This window comes from Dromaius novaehollandiae, chromosome 3, assembly GCF_036370855.1.
Source record: "Dromaius novaehollandiae isolate bDroNov1 chromosome 3, bDroNov1.hap1, whole genome shotgun sequence".
In the NCBI taxonomy this organism is placed as follows: Eukaryota; Metazoa; Chordata; class Aves; order Casuariiformes; family Dromaiidae; genus Dromaius; species Dromaius novaehollandiae.
Window position 1 is genome coordinate 96,684,859 of NC_088100.1, and position 23,334 is coordinate 96,708,192.

At 45.7% G+C, this 23,334-nt stretch overlaps 1 protein-coding gene across 4 annotated transcripts in view; it reads right to left on the bottom strand.

Annotated features, from left to right (window-relative positions):
- The window catches only part of LOC112995939 (uncharacterized), a 78,316-nt gene that overhangs the window by 11,803 nt on the left and 43,179 nt on the right, over positions 1–23,334 (bottom strand). For 2 of the 4 annotated variants that reach the window (XM_026121202.2, XM_026121199.2), the window contains one exon: positions 4,380–4,433. The exons of 1 other annotated variant lie outside the window; for it this stretch is intronic. In XM_026121202.2, the coding sequence (XP_025976987.1) occupies positions 4,380–4,433 (54 nt within the window). The remainder of the gene's footprint in view (positions 1–4,379; positions 4,434–23,334) is intronic. One more of the 4 variants, XM_026121201.2, reaches the window with a different exon arrangement.

Below are 23,334 nucleotides of genomic sequence, written 5' to 3' on the forward strand. Positions count from 1 at the left end.
GCTTTTTATCAGATCAGCCTTGAAATCCTTACTCCTTCTCTGCCTGCCCCAACAAGAGCTCTCAGGATAACCAGGGGCTTGCCAGTTGTGTCTTCCGCCCACCTACTGCTGCTGAGATAAACACAGATCCACTGATCCCATTCAGAGACTCCATGCAGGAGTATGTGAAGGAAGAACAAAAATAGAGTTAGATGACAGAATCGTAACCTTCATCCCAAGACAGTCTGGGGAATTAAAGACTTGTATTATTGAAAGATTCTGGAAAATAGGTCTCTATACATTCTCAGAGCTGACTTGTGGTGGACATTTCCACATAGCCCAGTAGAGTGCTGCATGAAAAATTGCAGCTGACTGTGCCTGGTCCAGGACTGAGGCAGTTATGCCCCATGAGCACATGCTCATACAGTCACTGTCCTTCTAGAGCTGAGAAAGTATCTCCGCACAACATCCCACTGCACCACACATACAGGCTCTGGATGTTAAAATACCTGCACATATGCATGTGCCCCTCTCACCCATATTTAATATCCCTGCTTCTACTTACACACATTATACTGGCTGACACTTTGGGGCACCAGTAACCACATCTGCACACACATATTGCCTGCTTCCCCACATAACGCCCATGCAGGCCCACTCCTACCCCACACCCTGCACTGACATGTGCTATGCTATATGTATCCATTAGGCACAAATCCATACTTCATATGTGTACTGTCACCTCTGATTTATCTCTGCTTGCCTGCCCACTGGGGCTGATCCTCCCGTTTCATTATCTACAAACTACGGGGGGAGGGGGGAGGAACAGAAGGGAGGAGACTACCCCCCGCCCCTTGCCCCTGCCAATGGCCGGCTGCGACATCTCACAGTTGCTGCTCCTGAAAATGTTTCAAAGATGATTGAGCCACTGAATATTTAAGAGGTTTATTAATCTCTCTACCTTAATCTGTCCAGGTTCTTAAACTTGTCACATCACTGTCCCAGCATCCTGCTTAAGAAGAACTGCTGAGTGAGTGGAAAGGCTGTAGGCTAACACTGCCTGAGCTGGCCAACAGGAAGCTGAAGTACAGGGAACAGTAACAGAGCGGCATCTTAGTGTTAAAGCAGCACATGCAAAAAAATCCAGCCCAGGTCACCTGCTCCAGAAAGACTCCCAAGGAGCATGAACATTTTCAAAGGCTGAAACAATGTTCCAGCACCAGGGGACAAAGATACTGCCTCTCCACCTAATATTCCCATGGAAGGCTCTTCTGGCAGGAGAGGGACAAACAGCATGGCTGGGAAGATGCATGAGACAGCATCACCTTGTGTCTTGACACACCAGCAAAGCCCAAAGATGTCAGGGCAACAAAAGTATCAGTCAGGATGGTATTTTTAAAGTCAACCTTATCTCATAACCACATGAGACAGTGTCCTCATCAAGAGCAGTATGAAAATGCTTCATTGACATTACTATGCTGAGCATGTCTCCTGGCTGACAAGTCACTGTCACCATTGCCCTCACACAGGAGGGGAAAGCAAGCCATGAGGGAAGCATAATCCTTTCCCCATCAAGCTGTTCTGCAGCAGAAAAGTGGGGAGGAAGCAGGGATCCTTGATTCAAACCCCCTGCACAAACCATTAGGCATCACTGATCACTGCTTCTTTCTCTGCCTGCTCCTTCGATCAGTTCATTCACTGCCTCTCCATCCGCTTCTACGCTGTCTGGATTTTGCTGCCCAGGTGAGTTCAGAAAGAGACTGCATGCTCTTTACTTATGCCGAGAAAGAAGTGCTGGTATAGTATGGCTTCAACGACACAAGCAACAACCAAACTCGTGCGCATGGTGACGTTTCATGTTCAAACGTGCAGACAGTTGTCAGGTTCCTCCTGTCATAGCTTGTCAGCCCACTTGCTATGAGAGGTCCATCTTCATTTTCTCCACTCTAACCACAGTGCCAAAGTTGCAACAGTGAACCTGTGTCAAAAGACCCCCAGCAGCAGAGAACCAAGTGTCTCACCTTGCCTCCTGCTGTCCCTTCAAAAAGGTTTTACACCACAGAGCTCAGAACAGCCCTCCCTAGTCAACTAAGGTGCCTGGGCAACTGGGCTCTGACTCCGTTAATGAGTGTTGAGCAAGAGCCCAGCATCGCAGAATCGCTAAGGTTAGAAAGCGCCTCTGGAGATCGTCTAGTCCAACTCTCTGCTCAGAGCAGGTTGCCCAGGACTGTCTCTAGTCGGGTTTTGAGCATCTCCAAGGATGGAGACTCCACAGCCTCTCTGGGAAACCTGTTCAAGTGTTCAACTACCCTCACAGCAAAAAAGTGGGTTTTTATGTTTAGAGACAGAATTTTCTGTGTTTCAAGTTATGCCCATCGCCTCTTGTCCCATCACTGGACACAACTGAGAAGAAACACTGCCAAGCAGGTCTTACTGGCTGGCTTGAGGTGGGAGCACAGCATCATCCTTCAGAGGTACTGACCTCTCTCAGCTATTTCCAGAGCTGAGGCACCTCAGAAAGGTATTCTGCCAAGGACCAGCTGTCTCCTTTCTATGCTGGGTACATAAAGTGGGGATTTGCAATCACTTCAAAAAATGGAAGTAAAAATGTTCCTTTACCTTACAGCTCTACCACCATGAAAAACCAACTAGAGACTGTGAAGTATCGCGTGCTATTGTCATGGAAACCACATGGGCACCTCAGGTAGAGAGATGCATTGTCTCAGCTTGGCAAGGTTGGCTAGAGAAACATGGATTTTGTGCCATCTGTCAGAAGGGCCTGCTCTCAGTTTCTGCTATTTACTTTAGTGCGAGCTGATGTGGGCTCAACAGGGAGCAAAGGGATAACTCAAGTCTCTCAGATTCTCCAGGGGCACAGACCAAGCTGGAATAATGAGCTCACAGTGTCAGGGGAAATCACCCCACCGAGGTGTCACTGAAAGCCTAGCGACTGGGGGACTGCTATCAACCTGCACTGGAAGTAACTGCAGTCCAGGGACATCAAGAAAAGACAAGACTGAAAGCATGTGGGGCAGGGATAAAGGAAGGTGATAAACAAGTTGTACTAAAACACAGTGGCAGGATTAGACTATCAGGAGGTCTGAAGGACAGGCCACAGTCTGGGGAGAGCTTACAAGGCACAAGAGGAGGTAGCTCCATTGATAGCAATTCAGGCAGGCGCACAAGAGAATACATAACAGAGCAGGATTAATATGTACAATCAGGTATCGGGTCATGGTGGGGCTACTAGAAGACAGGACTGAAGTGCCCTGGCAGAATACATAGCAGGAGTAGAAAAATACCATCCAGCTCTGCACAAGACTCTGGCCAGCCCTATCTGCTCCTCCTCCCAAATTAACCCACAAAGTAGTGATGGGGAAGGGCACCCAACAGCATGGAGAGGCACAGTAGCACTTCTAGGCACACAAGGGCATTAGTCCCATTTTCTGTTGGGCAAACTGTACGCCCTGAAGGATCTAGTTCTGTCATTCATCCCTCGTTCAAGGCATCATTTCTGGCTATAATTCCTGCTGTGAAACTAGCAGTTCTATCACGAGGGACATCTGTTTTCTTCTCCCTGAGCTGTTTTTGTCCATGTATCACAAAAATGTGGAAGATCACAGGGGACCCAGTGGACTGAGGCATGTGGTTTGGCTGCAACATGCAAGCTCACACACAGATATCCCACAATGCCACAGAGAACTGACTGACACAGAGCCATGGTGCCCACGAAGGAGATAAAGGTTGGCTGAAGAGTCAGGGAGTGAGGTGCTAGAGACAAGGACTAAGAGGTGCAGACAGCATGAAGTACAACCAGAAGAGTCTTGAGTGGACCTAGCCCTGCTAGGTATGTTGGCACTCAAATGCAGGAGATGCTCAAACACTGCGGCAGCATCCCAGCTGCAAAGTCATCCAAGCAACCTAGCTCTCTCCTCTGGCTCATCCAGTCCCACGTCCCATATAGTTCTGCAGATGCCAGTGCAGCATGCAGCTACAGTCTCTTTCCAGAGCTATCTACCAGTACCTCTCACACCTACTGAACAACACTTACTACCACAGATCAACACTTCTCTCAGTCAAGAAGGATCCAAATGACAACCTACAGGGCAGATATGCTTAACTGTATGTGCTCACAGCAAGGGATGTAGACCTTAACTCCAAGGAATCTTTGGACCTACAGTCTCCAAAAGGGAAAGACCAGTGTATTACTAGCCTCATCAGCACCCACCCTAAATTGTAACTCCTGTCAATACTCCAGATTAGAGGCTGTTGTTATGCAGCTGATCAAGCCAAAGGAAACCTTCAGAAATCATCTCCTGGGCTCAAAGGTTCAAAGAGAACCACCACATTTAGAAATATGTGGAAAGATGAAGGAACTGCACTAGAAAACAACAACTTACACGAATTTTAATAACTCTAGTCTTCACTCCACAATTCTTCTTGAGCAGCATCTTCTGAAAGAGAAGCAGAATCCAGGGATTAGTAGCAGTAGGAGGAGGGAACAGGAGAGAGGGAGGTTGTGGATGTCCTTTCACCAATGTGTAATTAAAAAAAAAAAAAAAAAAGACAGATGGATGGTTAGGTGAAATATGAAAGACAGGACTATAAGAATTACCAGACATGACCATCAAGCAATCAACCTAATTTGAGATTCTCTAGCCCAGCAGCCCAGCTTGTAGCCTTCTGGACATAGTACTCCATGTTTTAAAATAAAGTACAAGAAATTCCACAGAGAAAGCAGTGGAACAACTGCCTAAAAGGAAGCTTCCTCCTAATTTCTGTCAATTAGTGGTTATACTCTGCCCTGCAGCAGGTGAATTTTTCTTCCTTTCATGAAGGAAAAAAAAGTCTATTTAATGTAAATGTGGATGTTCCCATTATTTAATATTTATTTTATGTTTATTTATTTAGAATTACAAAACAAGGTAAAAAGCACCTGCCCACAGTCCTAAATGCCTTTGCTATATACCGTAAGAGCTATTAAAGTTGTCATAACATATGAACCGCACAGTTTAGCAAACAGGACATACTTAAAACAGCAATTATTCTGTGTAACTACAGAAATGAACAGGTGAGTTGCAGCTCTATCCCAGTTCTGAGGCAGCATTTTGAAAGCTGGCAAGCAAAATAATTTTTTCCTTCAAAAACCTTCACTTAAAGTGAAAAAACAAGGCTTCAACAGAAAACAGTAATTCCATAAAAAGTACTTCAACTACTTTTTTCACAGTGAAAAACTTGCTGGTGGGGACATGTCAGGAAGAAACTTCTCCATCATCTTTTGAAAGAAATAATGGATTTTCCTAGCTCCTGACTGCTTTCTATCCTTCACAGTTGGAAAACTATGTGAAGTGTGGGAAAGCACTTTTCCCCCCCTCATTCTAACAAAGCAATTGAGGTTTTTTTCAGCTGGAATTCTTAAGACAGAAGACTTGAGGAAAAATGTCCCATCATCCTAGAAAGTGGAGGGTAAACAGTGAGGCCTTACTGCTTCATCACTCCCTTTTATTTGTAGTCTTCCTTCTTTTTCCAGTAGAAAACAAGACAAAAGCAACGCACTGAAGGGAGCCATGGAAACTCAAAAAGCTTTTTTTTGTTTGTTTGTTTTCTAAAAAAAAAAAAACAACAAAAAAAAAACCCTCTTACAAGAAACAAAACTGAAGCCAAAATTCAGGTGAAGAAAAATTATTTTGTTTCCAGGCCAAAGTTCAGCTGGAGGAAAAAATCCCATTCCTCTACCAGCTTCCATCATTTTACATCACATGAACACATCTTTGCAGTGCTCGCCCACACAGCCGCCCAGGCCTTGGAAAGGGGACTGAAAACCCACTTGCTACTTCTATGTGCACCAGCCTATCAGACCCCAAATCCAATCCCCAGCACAGTCACAGCCCACTGTGTGTCTGGAAAACAAACAGGCATTGCAGCACGTCTTGAAACTTGCGAGTAGTTTGCGGCCTTAGGAAAGTGCACTTCACTGTCCAAGCACGCGTCAGGGAGAAGGGTGATGCTGCAAGGATTTTGAGCTCTTTCTTTCAATCCTTTGGCAGGCGAATCTTACTGCCGCCTTCATTATTCATCAAAGGGCTCCCCTGTGGCCATCCCTGATGCCTCTGCCCCTCAGGTCTGTCTTGGAAACACAAGCTCCCTTGTCAGCACAGCCTCAAGCTCTCTAACCTGAAAGGACTCCAACAGGTCTTTGCAAAAACCTGGTGGAAGGAGACAAAGAACTGCTGAACTAGACTAACCCAAGCCTGTGCTACTACACAAGTAATTCTCTGCTAATTCCCATAAAACAACGCAGAGCTCTGTTCCCAGCTGTGCTGCAAGGCAGTTATTGTAAGACTGGCTTTTACTGTGAGGTTACTGCCTTTTTTTAAGTCCCTCCGCAACTACTCAGTGAAAAAGAGTCGGGGGAAGTGAGAACCTGGCGGGGCTGACAAATCTCGTAGGTGTAGGGAAGGACAAACCCAACAGTCGTGGAGTCTTGCAAAGCTCTGGTCTCACCATAAGTGTTTTGTATAAACCACTGTGAAATGCTGTCTGGTGGGGATGAGGAAAGGTAAGCTAGATAGTACAAGCCAAAAGCTCACTGACGGGATAAAGTCTGTGAGAGAAAGAGTGGGGTGGAGCAATGAAAGTGGGAATCAGGATTCCTGGTTTCAAACCCTATCGTTTGGAGAACAGCACTGTTACAGCAGGGCCTGGACAATGAGAACATACCTTGCCACATCCCACTCGACAACAAGCTGCGTGGTTCTGGGTGAGACTCTCAGCTCCGCCAGGACTTTGTCAGCCAGGGAGCAAGTACAGCACCTTCCAGTCCAACCCAGCTAGATCCACTGACCAGGGAGGTTCTATCCATAGCTCCTGTGATGACTCCATCAGGGTGCCACAAAGACATGGTATCCCAACTACAAATTAGCAGAGGCACCAAGGCCTTAATTTTACTCACCCTGGCCTCCTATTAAAATGCATAGGGAGGAACAACAGAGAACAACAATTGCAGCTGTGCAGTTACCTTTAGAGAAGATGACAAAGATTGACTGAAGAGTTCGAATTAGCCTATGGATAGATGGACAACCAGTCAGACTTCACCAAGAGGAATTCAAGTGCTCAGCTTTATCCTAAGTCCTACACTACTGGCAGAAGAAAATGGAAGTGCTCTTTTAGCTGATACTGTAGTGATGAGTGATCCCCGTGAGGATCTTAACGCTATTCCCACTATTGTTACAGTTCAAACAGGTCAAAGCGTACAGCAAAAGTGGGATGTCCTAGATGACAGGAATGTGTGTTGGTTAATAACAATCTCTGGTGTGCTTTTTGATGGACTTAGTAGTAAAATCAAGGCATGACATCCCCTCTTTCACAGGGCAATACATACACATGTAAAGCTGCATCATAAACCTCAGCAGAGTAGGCTTTCTGAAATTACCAGGTGTTCCTACTTCCACTTAGACTGGAAGCAGAGCAACAGCACTTATGTTCTACTCTTCCAGCTTCACTACAAGGATCCAAGAGCTTCAGAAGAAACAAAATAGAGGGAGAAGGACAGAACACAGAACAAGCTACCCACACAATCCGGCAGCTAAAAATGAAAATTTAAAAGGCCAGTTCCCAAATGTTACTTTATCAAACCAAATCGCTTCTATTTCACTTGCAGTCACACGCTCTCTGCACAACGCACCCAGCAGGGTAAAGCCATGATTTACAAAAAGTCAAGTATCTGTACCGTTTTCCATCCCTCAGTTTTCCCTTTCCAGAGACAATTCCTTCCCAAATCTGAGTACAGACTTTCAGATTAGGAAGCTAAAACATAGTGCTGCCTAGCAACAGCCCAGGGACTTTCCAAGGCAGCCTGTTCTCATCCTAACTCTCTAGAGATTTCCACATCACAAGCCAGCCACGAGATGCAGCAACTCATTAATTCCTATTCACATAGATAGCAGAAATAACATTTATTTGCCTACAGGATTCTTAGTAGCCTGAATCCAGGGAGAATGGTCTATAAAAAAGGTAATGTACTCAGTTTAGTAACTGTGGGATTACCCCTAATTACTAGGCTAGTCTGGAAGCGCAGTTGTAGTTTCTCAAGTTATTTTCTGGGAGCTGTGACAAGAAGAGGAGCAGTGATCTGCCCAAGGTCACAGAGAATATTAGTTGCAGAGTTGAGAATAAACTGCAGGGTTTGGTTTCTGAAACCTTTTCTTCCACCTGCAGAAAAGGAAATGGAAGAAAAAGAGGCAGCGTCAGTGCTCAGCCTCCTTATTTCAATTAAAAAGTCCCTCCTGTTGGTCTCAGACAGAACTGCTGGCATTAGAGCCAAAACTTAGAACTTGAAAGTACTATTATTTGCAGGGTGGAAAATTTATTTTATAATTTACCATGGCTTCTGCTTAAAAGGAGGAAATGAAATGACTAAAGAAATGTGGAAAGTCTTTTTGAGGGTACAGGGGTTGTGCCTTGCTTTAAAAATAAGGCTGAATTAGAACATTTTAGGGTTAAACTCCCTGAACACAGCAGAATCAACTCAGTCTAAGAACCCTCCCACCAATCCCACCTCCTGTTACACAAACACTTTCTGCTCATAACCCAGTGACTCTCTCCATCCTGGACCTGGATTTAAAAGAAAGTTGCAGGGATTGGAAATGATCCCTTAGATGGTTGCATATTTGCTGAATAAAATGCTGTAACGAACCCCTGAGCTGATATAGCTTTGCTACACATCACTGCCACATCAAAATACCACATTAACAGCAGAGATGAAACACCATCCCTGCTTCTCTGAAAGCACAGCCCTCTAATTCAGCCTTACTTCAGGTGAAATCTCCAGTTAAGTAGTAGTGCTCTAAGTCCTCTAACACTGATTTGAACAGTTCTGAACCTAACTCAGGGAGTAAGTGGTGTATGCACAAACTGTATTATAAAATATATTAACAAACAAAATACAGCTAATCTTAAGGCAAATTCACTCTAGGAATAGTATAATTCTTAAGAAGCACGAATTTGTGTCACATTACTGCAGTTCAAAAGTAAGTATTTAAAACCAGCAATGGAAAGTTTAAAGGCTTAATCATAGCTTAATTTTCAAACATTTAAGAGTATGGACATCTCTTAAGTGTACAATGCAAAATATCATCCTGTATATTAATAAACACCCTTCCTCTTATGCCTGCTTTTTATATACACTTTTCTATTTTTATAATGTTTTCATTGTCACTGCCTCCATAGGACAGAGCAACAGTTCTTTTGTTTGCTGATTTTTTTCTTTAATTTTATCGTCTAGTGGTAGTTTTAAACCTATGGATCTGTCTTCAGTGAGATGCTGTTTCACTATTACTATCTTTCCAAACAAATTTAGTTGATTAGGTGCAAGTGTGCATAGGAACTCTCAATCCAGCTTCTATCTGTCTACCTACCATCATTCTACTAATTACATTAAACTAGCAAGCTTCATCAAATGCTATATATTGATGTGCAGCAGCCTCATTCAGATTTAAGGATTTTGCAAGGTTTTGCACTAATTTAATGAAAAAGACTTCAAAATAGAAAAAGTCGTTGTTCAGTAAACGTGCTGTGCCTTGACTGAAAGACCAGGCACTCAGGAGAACGTCAGCCATGCCAGAAGTTTGCCTTTCTCTGGTTTTGCTGAGGACCCTTCAGAGAAGGGTTGGTGCACTTTGATTGTCACATGGCAATTTTATAGCCTTTGCCAGGAAACAAAGTTTTAAGTAGACCAAATAAAAAATTAATGTCTGAATGTCTATCATAAAAAATAAATACAAAAATAGATTGAAGATGCTGCTTTGTTTGTTTGGGGAAAAAAAAAGAACCAAAGGAGGAAACATTACAATGCCCCAGGAAACAGTACAATGTAAAGAGACACTGCACTCTTTAAATCATAGCACAAGTTTTCAGACGGGAATTGGTAACCAAAAAGAAAGGGGAAATCTACCAAAAGGACAGACTACCCCAAGGAATAGTTTACTCAGCGCAGCTCTGTAACAAAAGACAGGTTGAATTCAGCATCGGGAACCAGTAACAGGAGCCACTCCTCCTCACCTGTGGCAGAGATGAGGACAGGGAGGAAGAAATTGTGCCCGGTGATGTGAAGTACACACAGATAAAAAAAGAAACAAAGCCACAATGATGAATTGGCTTTGCCACCTGAGAAGTGGAGGGGTGAAGAGGCCACAAAGAAACCTCTCCTGTGACAGCAAGGTGAAGCGGACACCATCAGAAGCAATGCCTATGTGCGAGCTCCAGTTCAACACCACTCCTGGTGCACAAGCTCTTGCCCAACGCCACTCCTTATGCCCATGCCGAGCTGGCTGAAGCAGCGCTGCCCCACAGCCCTTCTGTCCCAGACAGGCGTTCAAGAAGCCAGGGGCCTGCCTGGCCACCCCTCTCCAGCCCCCAGAGCTGGCCTTGGGCTGGGAACAGCGGCCTTCCCACCGGCCGGCCCAGCCCCGGAACAAAGCCTGGCCCCTGCCCTGCCGTTGTGCAGCTGGGGACAGCGTGCTGAGGGTTAATGGTGCGTGGGCCAGGGGTACAGCTGCAGCGCGGTGAGCAGATGAGGTCAGGCCGCAGCACAAAGTGGCTATTGTGTGGCACGCTGCGGCTCCAGCCTTCTGCTTGACCGAGTCCCACCCTCCATCCCACCGCGTGGCATGGGGCAGGCCAGCCTGGCCGGGGGCAGGGGCTAGCCACAGAAAAGATCGTGCAGAGGGAGGGACACGTGCAGGCAGGCAAACTGGTAGCAGCCTCACACCATCAAAAAGCTGGGTATTTCAAAGCGGCCTTTTCTGAAGCACTGGTTGAACTAAAGGAAGGGGGTCGGCTGTCCCCATGGGTGGCTCTGCCCCACACTGCCTGCCCTGCCAGAAGCCAGGTTTGAAACACCTTCAGGGCCCCACCAGAGCTCAGCAGTGAGGCTGAATCTTCCAGCATCTCCCTGACCTGACCGCCACAGGCATCTCCACAAGAAAACGTCATGGCTGATGCCCTGTGCTTGTGCAGTCACCTCCTACCTAGCAAAGTGGTGCAAAATAACCCCCCAGCAGAGCTGTGCTTTATGCCCACCCAGCAGGGCACGAGGGATAAGGGAATGGGGCCCTGGCTCTACTGCCATTCCACTGATACAGTGTTGGGCACCCTGCAAAAGCAAAGCTGGGTCTTCCCTCCTGATCAGTTTAGGGACAACAAGTGAAAAAACTTTGGGAGCTATTTTGTAGGCTAATTTTGGATCTTTTTTTAAGTTCTTGGCACTGAGCACTGGTACTAGGATTTGGGCATCACCTTGTAGCTCTGCAATACAAAAACTGTAAGGAAGAAGAGTAGGTCACAGACTTCTCTTTGCTGCTGTAAAGCTGAAGCAACTCCAACAAATGGACTTACCCTAGTTGGGCAAAATCAAAAGGTGCTTCAGAGAGAAGGGATATTGCAGAGACAGGCAGGCACATCTACTTGATACTGATCACTACCTAGCCATCTCTGAGCCAAGAAAAGTCAGGGCTCCAACTCTCAGACGCATATGATTTCTGATCAGCACAGAAACTAGGGGCCCAGGCCTTCCCCAGATGTCACCTGAGGGTATTCTGCATTTGCCTTGCCCTCTGTACAGTGCTACGCCAGCCATGGACTGCCCTGTGCCTGACGAATGTCCGATTGCCCAGACTCAAGGGTGTAAGGCTGTGGTGCCCAACATGTTCCCATGTCATACTTGGACACTAGGTCTCTGCTCAGTCTGTCCCCAGCAGGACAACATTAGGAGAGCTGTATTTTGGCTACAGTCTTAAATCACAATTATCATCTATCATAGTCTGGAGAGTGCTTCACAAGAAGTTAAACAACCTCACATCACTCTAAAATACTGGCTGATTCAAGTGTTTTGGCCAATAGTCCCTCCCTATAAAAACAAACTGGAGTATCCAAAGACTGTAAGCCATGGTGGTACCGTGGAATACTCTAAAAAGCCTCTGAACTCTTTAGAAGTTATTTCTATTTCATTTTTTTTTTAACTATTACTAGTTATTAATGCATTTTTATGCCATATTTGTCCTTACTCTATGAGAAATCCCTTCAAAACATCAACACATTTAGTCTCCTGACACTTTCATGTAAGACCTCAGTTTTCCAGGCAGCACATCTGGCCAGCAAGTGCTATGAACCAATGGCCTTGACTTTAGAGTGAATACTGACTTCTTAGTACCTCTGGACAGGGCAGCAGAGGAAGTGCTGATCACATAGTGATCAATACTCAGAATAAATTCAAATTAAATTTATTAAAAAAAAGACCAAAACTGTGTGTACACCAGGGACGTGTCTGGGATCACACACTTGGTAGATGGTGAAGAATGAAAACCACAACAAAATAACTTCTGTGGTCACAAAATTTCCTCCAACATGGAGTCATTAGTCACCTGATTTTATGCACTGCTGGGAGGGGCTCACTATCACTGCTGAGGAGAAATGGTTAAGTACCTATGGCAAATATGGGGGGGGGGGGGAGGGGGGGAAGAGAGGGGAGAAAGACTGACCCAAATTTACTGATTCACAGGTTGGTCTTAACCATAGGAACAGCAAGTCTTTCTACTAGGGATTGCTCTGCAAATGAGAGTGAGCCAGTTGAATCTCCATCTAGAAAGATGAGCAGGTGATCATAACAGAGTGGCACCAGGCTGCTGGGTCTGGCTGATGTCTGCTACAGAAGAGTTTGAGCCAAAGCCTGCTCAGGAAGGCCTGCCATCTGGCAGAGCATCTGGATTCCCACTACTCCCAAGGCCCAGAGAGCAGATAACATTATTCAGTTTACAGGCTGTTTTTTGGAGCACTCCCCAAAGATGACAGTAAAACCACAGCTAATGTAGGTACCTGCTTACACATTTACGATCTAAGCAAACAGATTTTGTGCCCGTCTGTAGATGACTCTGGCTTTGTACTGCTCCTGGGTCATCTCTGTGGCATACGGTTTGCCGATATGCTCTGGATCTGTACGGAAGTCTTGCTTCCCTAGGCAGAGATGAAATGGGCCAGATTCACCCTGGCACTTTTGCTATTAGCCCTTTGATTTGAATTTGGGGACCAGGGAACTGAACACACTATATGGAGAGTGTCTGGCTCAGCAGCCGTTTCCCCTGCTGGTCTGGCAGAGTCTGAGTCTGCTGATCTGCAGGGTACATCAGATGGTTCATCTATTCACTCCTCGCCAATCCAAATCCCTTGCTGAGTTTTCTTTGAGGCCTGAAAAATGCAGAACTCCATTTGTGCAGGAAACAGACCTGACTGAAAACTCCAGCACCTGTGAAATAACAAAAATATGAGGAAGGGGCAGGATTCGTTAATTCCCTACCACTCATCTACACACGATAAAATTACCAAAGTTCAAATGCTGGGCTAACCCCTCCCGTTCACTAGAGCTTAGCAAACGGAAGAGTGTGAAGGGATGGGAGGTTCTAGTTTCACAGCTGGCAGGCATGGTAGAGGCTCCTGAGAAAAAGCTTACAAGGCTTTTAATTCAGAGTTGCCAACGTGACTGTTTCCTCCCTTGATTCCTGGTCTTGGCTCCAAAGCTGTCCACAGGGAATGTCCAGTCTAGTCTAACATATCATCTGATGTCTCTACAGTTTGTCTCACTTTCACAGTCTGTGACTGTTAACTGAAGTCCTGGCTTGGATGTGACTACAAACCCCTCCCTCCCCACTGATTTTTGCTGTTGGCAGAGTTAGGCTAGAAGGCGTTCTGCCTCCTGCGCCATTATCCCATTCCCTTCAGAGCACTGCTGCAACACATGGGAGACAGCGCTGCTGGGGGCTGATATCCTCTGCAAGGTTCGAAACAAGCAGCCCCAGATGCTTCTGCTTGTTTGCTGTTCAAACACTGTCCCCTGAGCACACCAAGAAGGAGTTAAAACATTAGTACAACTCAGGCAATAGAATAAATACAGTTTCCTTTTAAGCAGAAAGGCATAGAGAGGGCTCTGAAAGACACACAGCTCTGTACCAATGGGAAAAAGAAAAAAGAAGTGACAGGTACAGCCTCTTGTCAACTGTGATGTTACTGGGACACAAGGAAAAACAGGGTTCACAGACTGCTGCTGCAAACCCAAAGCACACGGGCACTATCAAAGTGTATCCCAGACTACCTTAACACTGTCCTTAGCTAACTGAGAACACTACAAGACGCTAGAAAGGCTATATGGTTTCACGGACCAGTCAACACGGCCTCATGCATACCAAACAGGGACAGCCTGGAAATCTGGGACATCAGGTTTCCAGAAGAGTCCTGCGCACTCACACAGGTTCTCCCCATCAGACAAAAGTATAGCTGTATACATGGACAGCAAAAGAAAAAGCAGCCCAAGATTGTTTCAAGTCTCTAAGCTAATTTCTTCATATTTTAGAGTCAACCTGAATGTTTTAGATGGCGATATCAAGTATTTGTGGTTAACAGGATAAGTTCTTGGGCCCAACTGCCTGCTTGTCAGCCTGAAAACTTGCCTTAAAGGATATAGCTAGCACACAGGACTTGCCAGGAGGTAAAAGAACCACACTATCTAATCATCCACAGAAAATGCCCAATGGAAAGCAATGGTTTTGTCTGGGGAGAACCTGGAGTATGCATATTTTCAGCTGACTCTTAGCTAGAGGGGTGGTCTTAATGGGACTTCTCAAAATAGAGCAACATGGGTATATGCATTGCACTAAATCATGGAAAGGATTTTTCAGTGGCATGGAAGGCAAGCATAGCCTGTTTTTCAGAATGGAAACCTCAAAAGGTGACTTTGAATTGCCTCCTGTCCTCTCTCCATTTAAGTACAGCAAAGAATCTTACCCCTTGGGAACCTTTGCCTTGGGCTCAGTCAGCACTGCTGGGGGCACCTGCAAAGGCAATTTTAAACAGAAAACATACACAGTCACATCTTCATATGAGAACTTTGTTTTGTGGATGGTGGGGAAACTTTGAAGAAGCCAAATGCAGACTGACTGCATAAACAGCTCTAGGAAGCCAAAACAAGTCTGTCTAAAACAAACAGACAGAAACCCTGGGCCACGGGGCCTGCTCGGGCTCCATGGAGTCTGAACACACGGCAAAGTCACACTCTTTTGCCCTGCCCCTCCAACACACATGTGCACATCATGTCTGCAGAGCCCTGCAGCGTATTTCAGAGTCTTCTGCTTTCACATGACTCTGCCTATTTTTGAGAGATTCTATTTGTTTGCACAGGCACATGAAAATAATTTTACATAAATAAGTACTGTATTAGAAGTTACAGGCCAGATGATCAACAGACAGAGCAGGCCAGAAAGACCATTTTTTGTCCTCATATGAGTATCCAGGAGGTGGGAATAGTAGAATATTAATAACTACAGAAAGAAATGATGAAATAACCCAACTGTTCCCACAATCTCCACCTTACAACCTACTTGTCCCCCTGCTTCTTCCCCCCTTGAACCTCATGTATACGTTAGGGACAAGGGAGCAGCACACTGAAGTGGCTGGCTGGTAATAGGATAAAAGCCTCTTACTCCAGGAAGCCAATCCATTTATATACCACGTAATTAACTACGGCAGTCGGAGAACATTCTCCTGTGCCTGCAACCTGCACCCGGCCCCAGTGCAACACTGCCTGCCCACACCTGTCTCACAGCACGCACGAAGCTCAGAGCTTGTGACAGAATTCAAGCTACCACCATTGAGAGGGCTGGCCTAAGCCAGCACCCAGGTGAGCAGCTTGCAAGGATTTCAGAGGAGTCCACAGCCCCTGCCTGGTGCTTTGTCCTTCCTCCTATGTAGGTATATGACTCCCTTCAGCACTGCTGATGAGCATTTTTGATACCCTTTTGCATCCTTTGCCCAAGTCCTCGTGGCTGTACATGGCCCAAGAGGTCACAGAGGCTGGTCCAGGGAAATCTGCATGATGTGAGGAGCAATGGAATCAGTTCAGCAAGCAGTACTTTTCCTTGGACATTTCAATGCACTGAGTTTCAGCATCTCCACTTGTCCATGGGTGCCAGCACTGGACACGCATCACTCCTGCTAACATTTCAAACCTCCCCCATGCAGGTGCAGCAATGTGCCTTCTCAGAGCCAGAGGCAGGCCACTACACTTCCCAAGAGGCAGCAGAAGGGTACAGTAACCCTTAGAGCTGCACCCACTATGACAAAGCTGAAGAACTGCTCACTTAGCGTATGCCAGTCCATTGTCTGCATCTAGCTCCACTCTCCAAATACGTGGAAATAAACCTTCAACTTAATCACCTGTAAGCTAAATACCACAGCTTGTATAGAACACACCAGTGCTCATAACACACATATCAACTTTAACACACAAATCGTTTAGGTCTTTCTTTTTTTCATGCAGGATTTCAGCCCACCTCATACTTATGGAATGGTCACATCCTAGGACCAAGAGGGCTTGTTCATCCACCACACCGGAGGAGGGCAAAAGTTCAGATCGTCTCATTAAAAGAAGAAAAAGCAGAGTACAAAGGCAGACCTGAGTGTCTCAAGTCCAAATTCATTAAGATCCTCTGGACAGAGAAAGGTTGGTAATAAAAGCAAGAATTTATACCACATTTATATGAATAGCTTTGAGGGTGTTTGAGCGATTTGGGTGCTTGCATCTGGAAAGCAAATAAACCAGTATTTCAATTCAGTAGAGTTTTATACCGTGGACCAAGCAACACAGGCAAGGTTCAAAGCTGCAGCAGTAGTTACTGCTGCTTTCAACTTCTAATCCTACCAGCAGCCCCACTGTGAGATAGCCATCTGATTTTTTCAGCTTCTTGTGGTTTACCATTTCACCCATCTCTAGGGTCTTTCCATAAGATATTTAGCCTAACTGTCCATAGTAGAAGAGGCTGCAAAATGCAAACAGGAAAAATTAGCACATCAAAAAATGCCTTTCACGCTTCTTTCATCAGTCATTAGAGACTTGAAAAGAATATCAGGGATATGATGGAAGAAGAGACATAAGAATACAAAAAAGATGCAGCACCAGGAGTACCTCCCTCTGCTTCAAACGCATTTTCCAAGAGCACCACTTTCACTGCGCACAATTACACTCAGTCCTCTAAAACCATTTAAAGATAAGAGAGCTGGCCATGTGATTCAACAGGAAATTATATTAAGTTGAAAACAACAAGCTAAGAGTTTTATTTTATAACACACTAAATTCGGACCTGTTATGAAAATATACGTATCACAAAGTCACTGTACTATTTCAATCAGAGTGTTCTGAACAAAGCACTGCAGCTTAGATTTTTGAGACTTACCTTAATATATACTCAATATACAGCCTTATCATCTAGTCAGGTACACCATGTTCTTGCATGAGGCTTGTCTGTCTTTCCTGTACACATAGAGCAAATAGTGGCAACAGACTTTGCTGAATAAACTCAGTTGCATTCCCTGACCCATGGTGGGTTCCCCAGCTTCCAACCATATCACCTACAGTGTAATTAGTATGGATTTACAGCATTAAAAAAAACAGGCATGTGAGTTGCTTTCACTTTAAGATTATCTACGCCTATACTAGGAACTGCACAGATCCACTAGCTTTGCATTTTGGAAAAGATTTTTTAAAACTGTTCCTTGTTTCTTAATCACATCATCCCCACATACTGTCACGCCAGAGCCTGTAGGAGTGTCTGATGAGCCTGTGAAGTGATATGCAAGCTAGGGAGCTTCTAAATTGTCCAAAGGTAGGCAAAAGACATACCTATGCTGTCAAAAACAGGCAGGCCTACAGCAAGACTGCAAAGCAACTTGCAGAGTACTGGACAGGGTTTCGTCCTTTGTATAACTGGTTAACCTAGTTTCTCCATAATCAAACACACCAAGACAAAATGATAGCTTGAGAGGTTATGCCAAGATTTTAAAACACACACATATATATTTTTTTTTACTAAAAATACAGTTTCTGTCCTAACATAGACACAATCACAGACTTTCAGTTACGTAAAGTTCCTAACACTGTTTAGAGAATCCTCAGTTTTTCAAATTCATTCCTACAGAAAGTATTTTGTGTGAGCAAGCAAAGTCCAATAGAAGACTGAAAAAGATCATTTTCAATGATGAAAGAGGGCAAACTTAATAGAGTTCCTTTGAAGTATCTTCATTTGTGTTTTTTAGTTTACCTGTGGCCCTCAAAACACCTATCCTTTAGAAACCTTGCATTTAAAAAAAACAAACTCTGACACGTTTATCATCATCTCTTCGAAATTAATTGCAGCCCAACAAGAAGTGTGTATGTGGGAAGTCAGCTCTGGAGGAGAAAGGCAGAGAGTTCTAGAGGTGAACCTACGTTGGTTTAACCCTGTCCCCATCTACATGAGAAATGCTGCCTCTATTGAGTACCTCTTCCTGTGAGATGAGCTATGGACCAGTGCCCAAAACTCCCATTGACATCAACAGGCTTAAGGAAAGCGAGAACAGAGCCCGGCAGTGCAGTTCTCATGTGAGCCAACAAAGGAGAGGCTATTCAGAGCTAAGGCAGAAAATCAGAGCTAAACCCCAGCCCACGCCAAGGACAGCTGTGTTGTTGACAGCCAGGCTGGCTATTCTACTAAACCAAAGCTTTTCCCAAAACCAGCATTTCCTACAGTGTTTACTCTAATCACAGACTTGAAGGCTCTAAAAGCTCAGCCAACTACTGCCCGGTGAACGGTAATGGCTGCTGTGTTCTCAAGTCTCTCAGACGCACTGTGGGACAAGCTTCCTGCTTGCAGTCTGCGGTGGCAAAACTGGAGCACAAAAGCCCAGCGTTAATAGTTAATCTCCATCATCACATGACTACTCTGTTTCTGCTGCTTCCGAACCCGCATTACCACCTCCCCTTCTTCTTTCTCACTCACTGGCATTGCCCCACAGGAAGACCGCGGGGTCCAAAACGCATCTGTGTTGCCTCTCAAACACCAGTGCCAAGCAGTGCTGAATGAGGAAGGTGTCCTACTTCAGAGATATGGTGCTTTGCCGTGCAAGGGGAAGGGAGAGAGACAAACGGGCTCTTGCTTTCCATTTCTGGCTACCATCCTCTTTGTGTAGTGCTTTGACCAAGTCTCTTACAAACTGTTTTTTAAGCATACTCAGTAGCAGACCCTGCTATCTTGTGGGTGCTGACTTCTAAAAGACTGGTCATTTCCGTAAGCACTTAAGCTGGGAATTCAACACTTGGTGGTGGCAGTGGTGGTAGGGGGTAACAAAAACAATAGCCTAAATCTGTCTCTCCCGCTTGTTTCAATTTCTCAGTCCATATAACAAAGCCAGAAAGGAGAGCGAAAAACAGACACCACTCTCACAAACCCTCTGGACAACATGAGGAATACGGGGGATTGGTTACAAACAACCATTTACCCTTTCCAATCTCCTCAAACTCACCTCACAGTTCGTCCAAAGAAGTTAACTGTAAGGCTTTCTCCTTCTCAGTGGATGTTACCATACGCAAAAGATGTACCTTACCAGGCCTGAAGATCCATTCATCCACAGACCAAATACAACATGGGCAGCAACAGCATATGGTGAAACTGCCTGCAAACTCCTTTTCTCCCCAGGCAACGGCGAGATATTTGTATCACAATGAGCCACATGCTGAGGGAGGAGTGGGCAGGGAGAGGTATCTGGCCAACCAAACAGTCACTTTGGGACCCAACCCAGGCAGTCCACACACAGCAAGGACAAGGGAGGTGAGGACAATGCTTCCCTATTCAAGGGGGCAATGCAGAGAAGGTCCTGACCTTCTCTATTCACTTCCAAGCAGCATCTACTAACTGGTCTTGCTGGAAAGCATAAACAGGTTGCAGCAAAACTTCTTAATCTGCCAAGCCCTTGAGGCTACTTGGGCTAAATTCAGTGAAAGAGAGTGTGCCAGCACTCTCCCTCTACGCTGTACTGTGTCAAAACAAGAAACAAAACAGCCTTTGGTAACCTTCCGCAAAAAGGACACACAACAGGTAATGTGAGACATACAGCAGGGAGATGCTGCAGGACAGTTGCCCTTGGCTACCCAATGTCCATGCTGGGGCAGCCTTTCACCCCACCTCAAATCACATTTAGACCAGCCCTGTCATTGCTGCAGTTAGGGTCTGTAGGCTTTGCTGAATGATGCTCTCTGTGGCTTGCTGGCAGCCCACCATAAACCAGTCTCCTATTTCTACTGGCAGTGGGCTTTACCTTCTGCTGTTCAGTAGGAATTAATCTCTGAAGCACTCAGAGAGGTAAAGATGATAAAGAGGTCAAGAGTCCAGCCCTGTCCATTCATGTGCAGATTGTGGCAGCTGCTGTGGGAGCACCTTCTCTTTCTGCTTGGAGGTGCCATGTTCAGGTTCTTCTCATTAAGGCAACATTGCCTGCCACTCACTTGCTGAGTTATCGCATCTCTCCCAAGTACTCTGGGATGGCCCATCAAGGACTCCCTTGCCCAAATTGGCTCCCTCCAGGCCTACCTACTCTTCAGAGTCAAACCAGGAGCTCAGGCCTCACACAACGTCACCAGCATCCCCCAAGACATCTCCCTGAGCCACTTCCTAGGGACACATGCCAATGGTGCCGTATGCCCACTTGATCTCCTCTCCCTGGTCTGCAGCCAAAGAACCAGCTTTAGCCTAATACCTTCTTACCAGGCTTTAGAGCTTTGAGAAAAAAGAAAGACAGCAGGACTGGGAAGGTAGCCAGGCAGCCTGCCAATCTAAATGATAAGCCTTTGGCTTTAACCTCAGGCTCATAATTTACTGCCACTGGTGTCAGGTGCTATTACTGTCCCTTTGGGAATCTTAATACAACAAAATGGCTGTCTCTCTAGCTCTGTCTCTGCCCCTTCCTACCCACTTCTCTCTCTCCCCTCCCACAGACCTATTCTTCTTTTCAATACCTAGTCTCCCAAACTTCAGCCACATCGGATTTCCTTCTCTTATCCTCCTTTTCCTCCTCTAAGCCCTATGGTGCACTCAAAATCATTCTGACCAACCCAATCTTCAGACTCTCTTTCAGGATCCAAAGCAGCACAACAAAGAACCAGGTTTCAGATGTTCCAGCAGATGTTCTAGCTACTGGTTCATGCTTGGAGACAGCCCACACTTAGGCCCCATGATACTCCAAACAGCTATATTCACCAACACGCAGACTCCCAGGAAGAAAGGGTGAAGTTGCATGGCTAGGTACCCAGGGGGAAAGAGACAGATGAGTATCTCGAGACAGATGCACCCATACACTAACTCATCCGTCTCCCCCCTCAAATTCTTGTCCCTTTGTATGCATTACAAAGCCAGATCTCAAAGCACTCAGGTAAAGAAGGAAGGGATTAAGGGAGAACAGCATAAGTGTTTGGCCCTAAGAATGGGCCAACACACTCTGTGCCAGAGCTGACACAAGCCTGGCATGGTGGGCAAGGTTCAGAGGGATGTGTGATCAGAAGAGAAGTCTGTTAGCAGCACACCTGAAAGGTGAACACAGTATCGAGAGATGCCATGGCACAGGAGAGAAATGCCACAGAGAACTGGGGTTGACTTGCAAAGAAATTACTTCTGTACCTCAACAAAATACAGACAATACTCTAATTTCTACTGTGCTGATCTCTGTTGGAAGCTTAGGAGTAGGACTAGTTTGTCCTACCTGCCTTGCCCTTGGCATTTAGAAACAGGCAGCAGGTGAACTTTGGTCTTACTGTCACTGAAGTTAAGACATACTCAGCTTGCCTCCTTCAGGAAACCCAAGGAAATCATTACCCTTTCTAGGAAAAAGCCGGGCTGAACTCTAGATGGGTTACCAGCTCTCTTCTGCTCCAACTCATCCAGCCCTGGCAGCATGCAGGAGCTTCCATTGCAGCGTGTCTTTGCATAGAAAACATCTTTCAGAATTTAGATAACAGAGAGAGCAATTAGGGGATGCAAAGAAGAGAAAGATATCTGCTGCCTGGCAGAGTCAAAATCACCTGCTTGAAGCAGGGTGGGGTTCTTCACACCTTCCCTCCCTATTGAGTCTCTCTACTTCCCAGACCTGGGTGCTCTTAAAAGGCCTCCTCCTTCCTTCCCTCCCTCTGTCACTATCAGACTGCAAATGCCTTAATCAGCAAACCACACATCAGGTGGGGGGCACTGAGCCAAAGAGTCTTCACAATAGACATCAAACCTGAAGAGAACATCTCCTCACCTCCTCCAAAGAGGCAAAGAACAAGATACCTCTATTGCGCCCCATCACCCACTGATGCCGTACCTGTCTAGAGTCTCACAGCCTCCTGCCACAGAACTATGTCCTTGCAGGCAGGTAGACCAGACAATCTAATAAATCTTTTTCAGCCCCAAATTTTTCCATGCTAGAATTGCCTCACAGTAGCATACCATTTGTTTCACTGGCTACTTCATTGCCAAGTGCTGGCAGGAGTGAGAGGGACAGGGCTTCCCTGCTGGAAAAACAGCAGCTGTAGAATATTTTCTGGGGGTGAAAAACAAAAGCAGAATTGCAGGAGGTTACCAGAAGCAGGATTTCTCATTCTGTAATGGCGCAATCCGTCTCTTCAACAGTTTCCTTATTATATTGCCTCAACCAGCAGACTACTGCATTGGGGAACAAAGAGTTGCTATGGCCCAACTTTTCACACCTGGGAGAGAAGTTCTGGCATTAGCCCCCTTAAGAAATGGTGTAAATCTCAGATGTCCTATGTGTCATAGAAAAAAATCTGAAGCAGCAGGGAAGAGAGTCAAAGAGCTTAAGGCGAGGAACAACTGTTATGCTTCTTCTGTCTGATGTTATGCTCAGCACAGGCCCGTGAACTCTGCTCAGTCATTCTGGAATACTGTGGCCCAGGGCAGAGACAGCAATGAAACTATCACCAGCATCAGCAGTGGGTTTTCCAGCATCCCATGAGAACAGAGAGACAAGCTCAGAGGAGTGAACAGATGATAACAATTTTCAGTAACTGACAAGGGCTGGATTCAAACTGGAAGCCTAGAGGTGAAAAGGGCTCACGAGCTCACACGTTCTCTATCTGGAGGCTATTTGTCAAGTCCTGGAAAGGCAGGCAAGGGCAAACCCCAGCTGTGCTAAGGAGACAGTAATCTCACCCTAGAGTCATCACTGCAGTCCAACTCACAAATCAGCAGGCAGGTGCCAGAAACCCACATCCCAGAGTACCAGGAGTCACACACTGCTCCTTGGTCACATATTGAGAATGTCAACCATCTGGCTTCCTGCAGCCTCCATGTGGCCAGCATAGGCCCAAAGATGGCTTTGAGTGCTGACTACCCTATCAGGTCCAATCTAACTAAAATGTCAATATTCAAATATTCAGCAAAAGGACTGTAAGGCCTGATATTCTAAGCCCAGATCAGTACTCACCCTGCCCCAGGCCAAAGGAGCAGACAG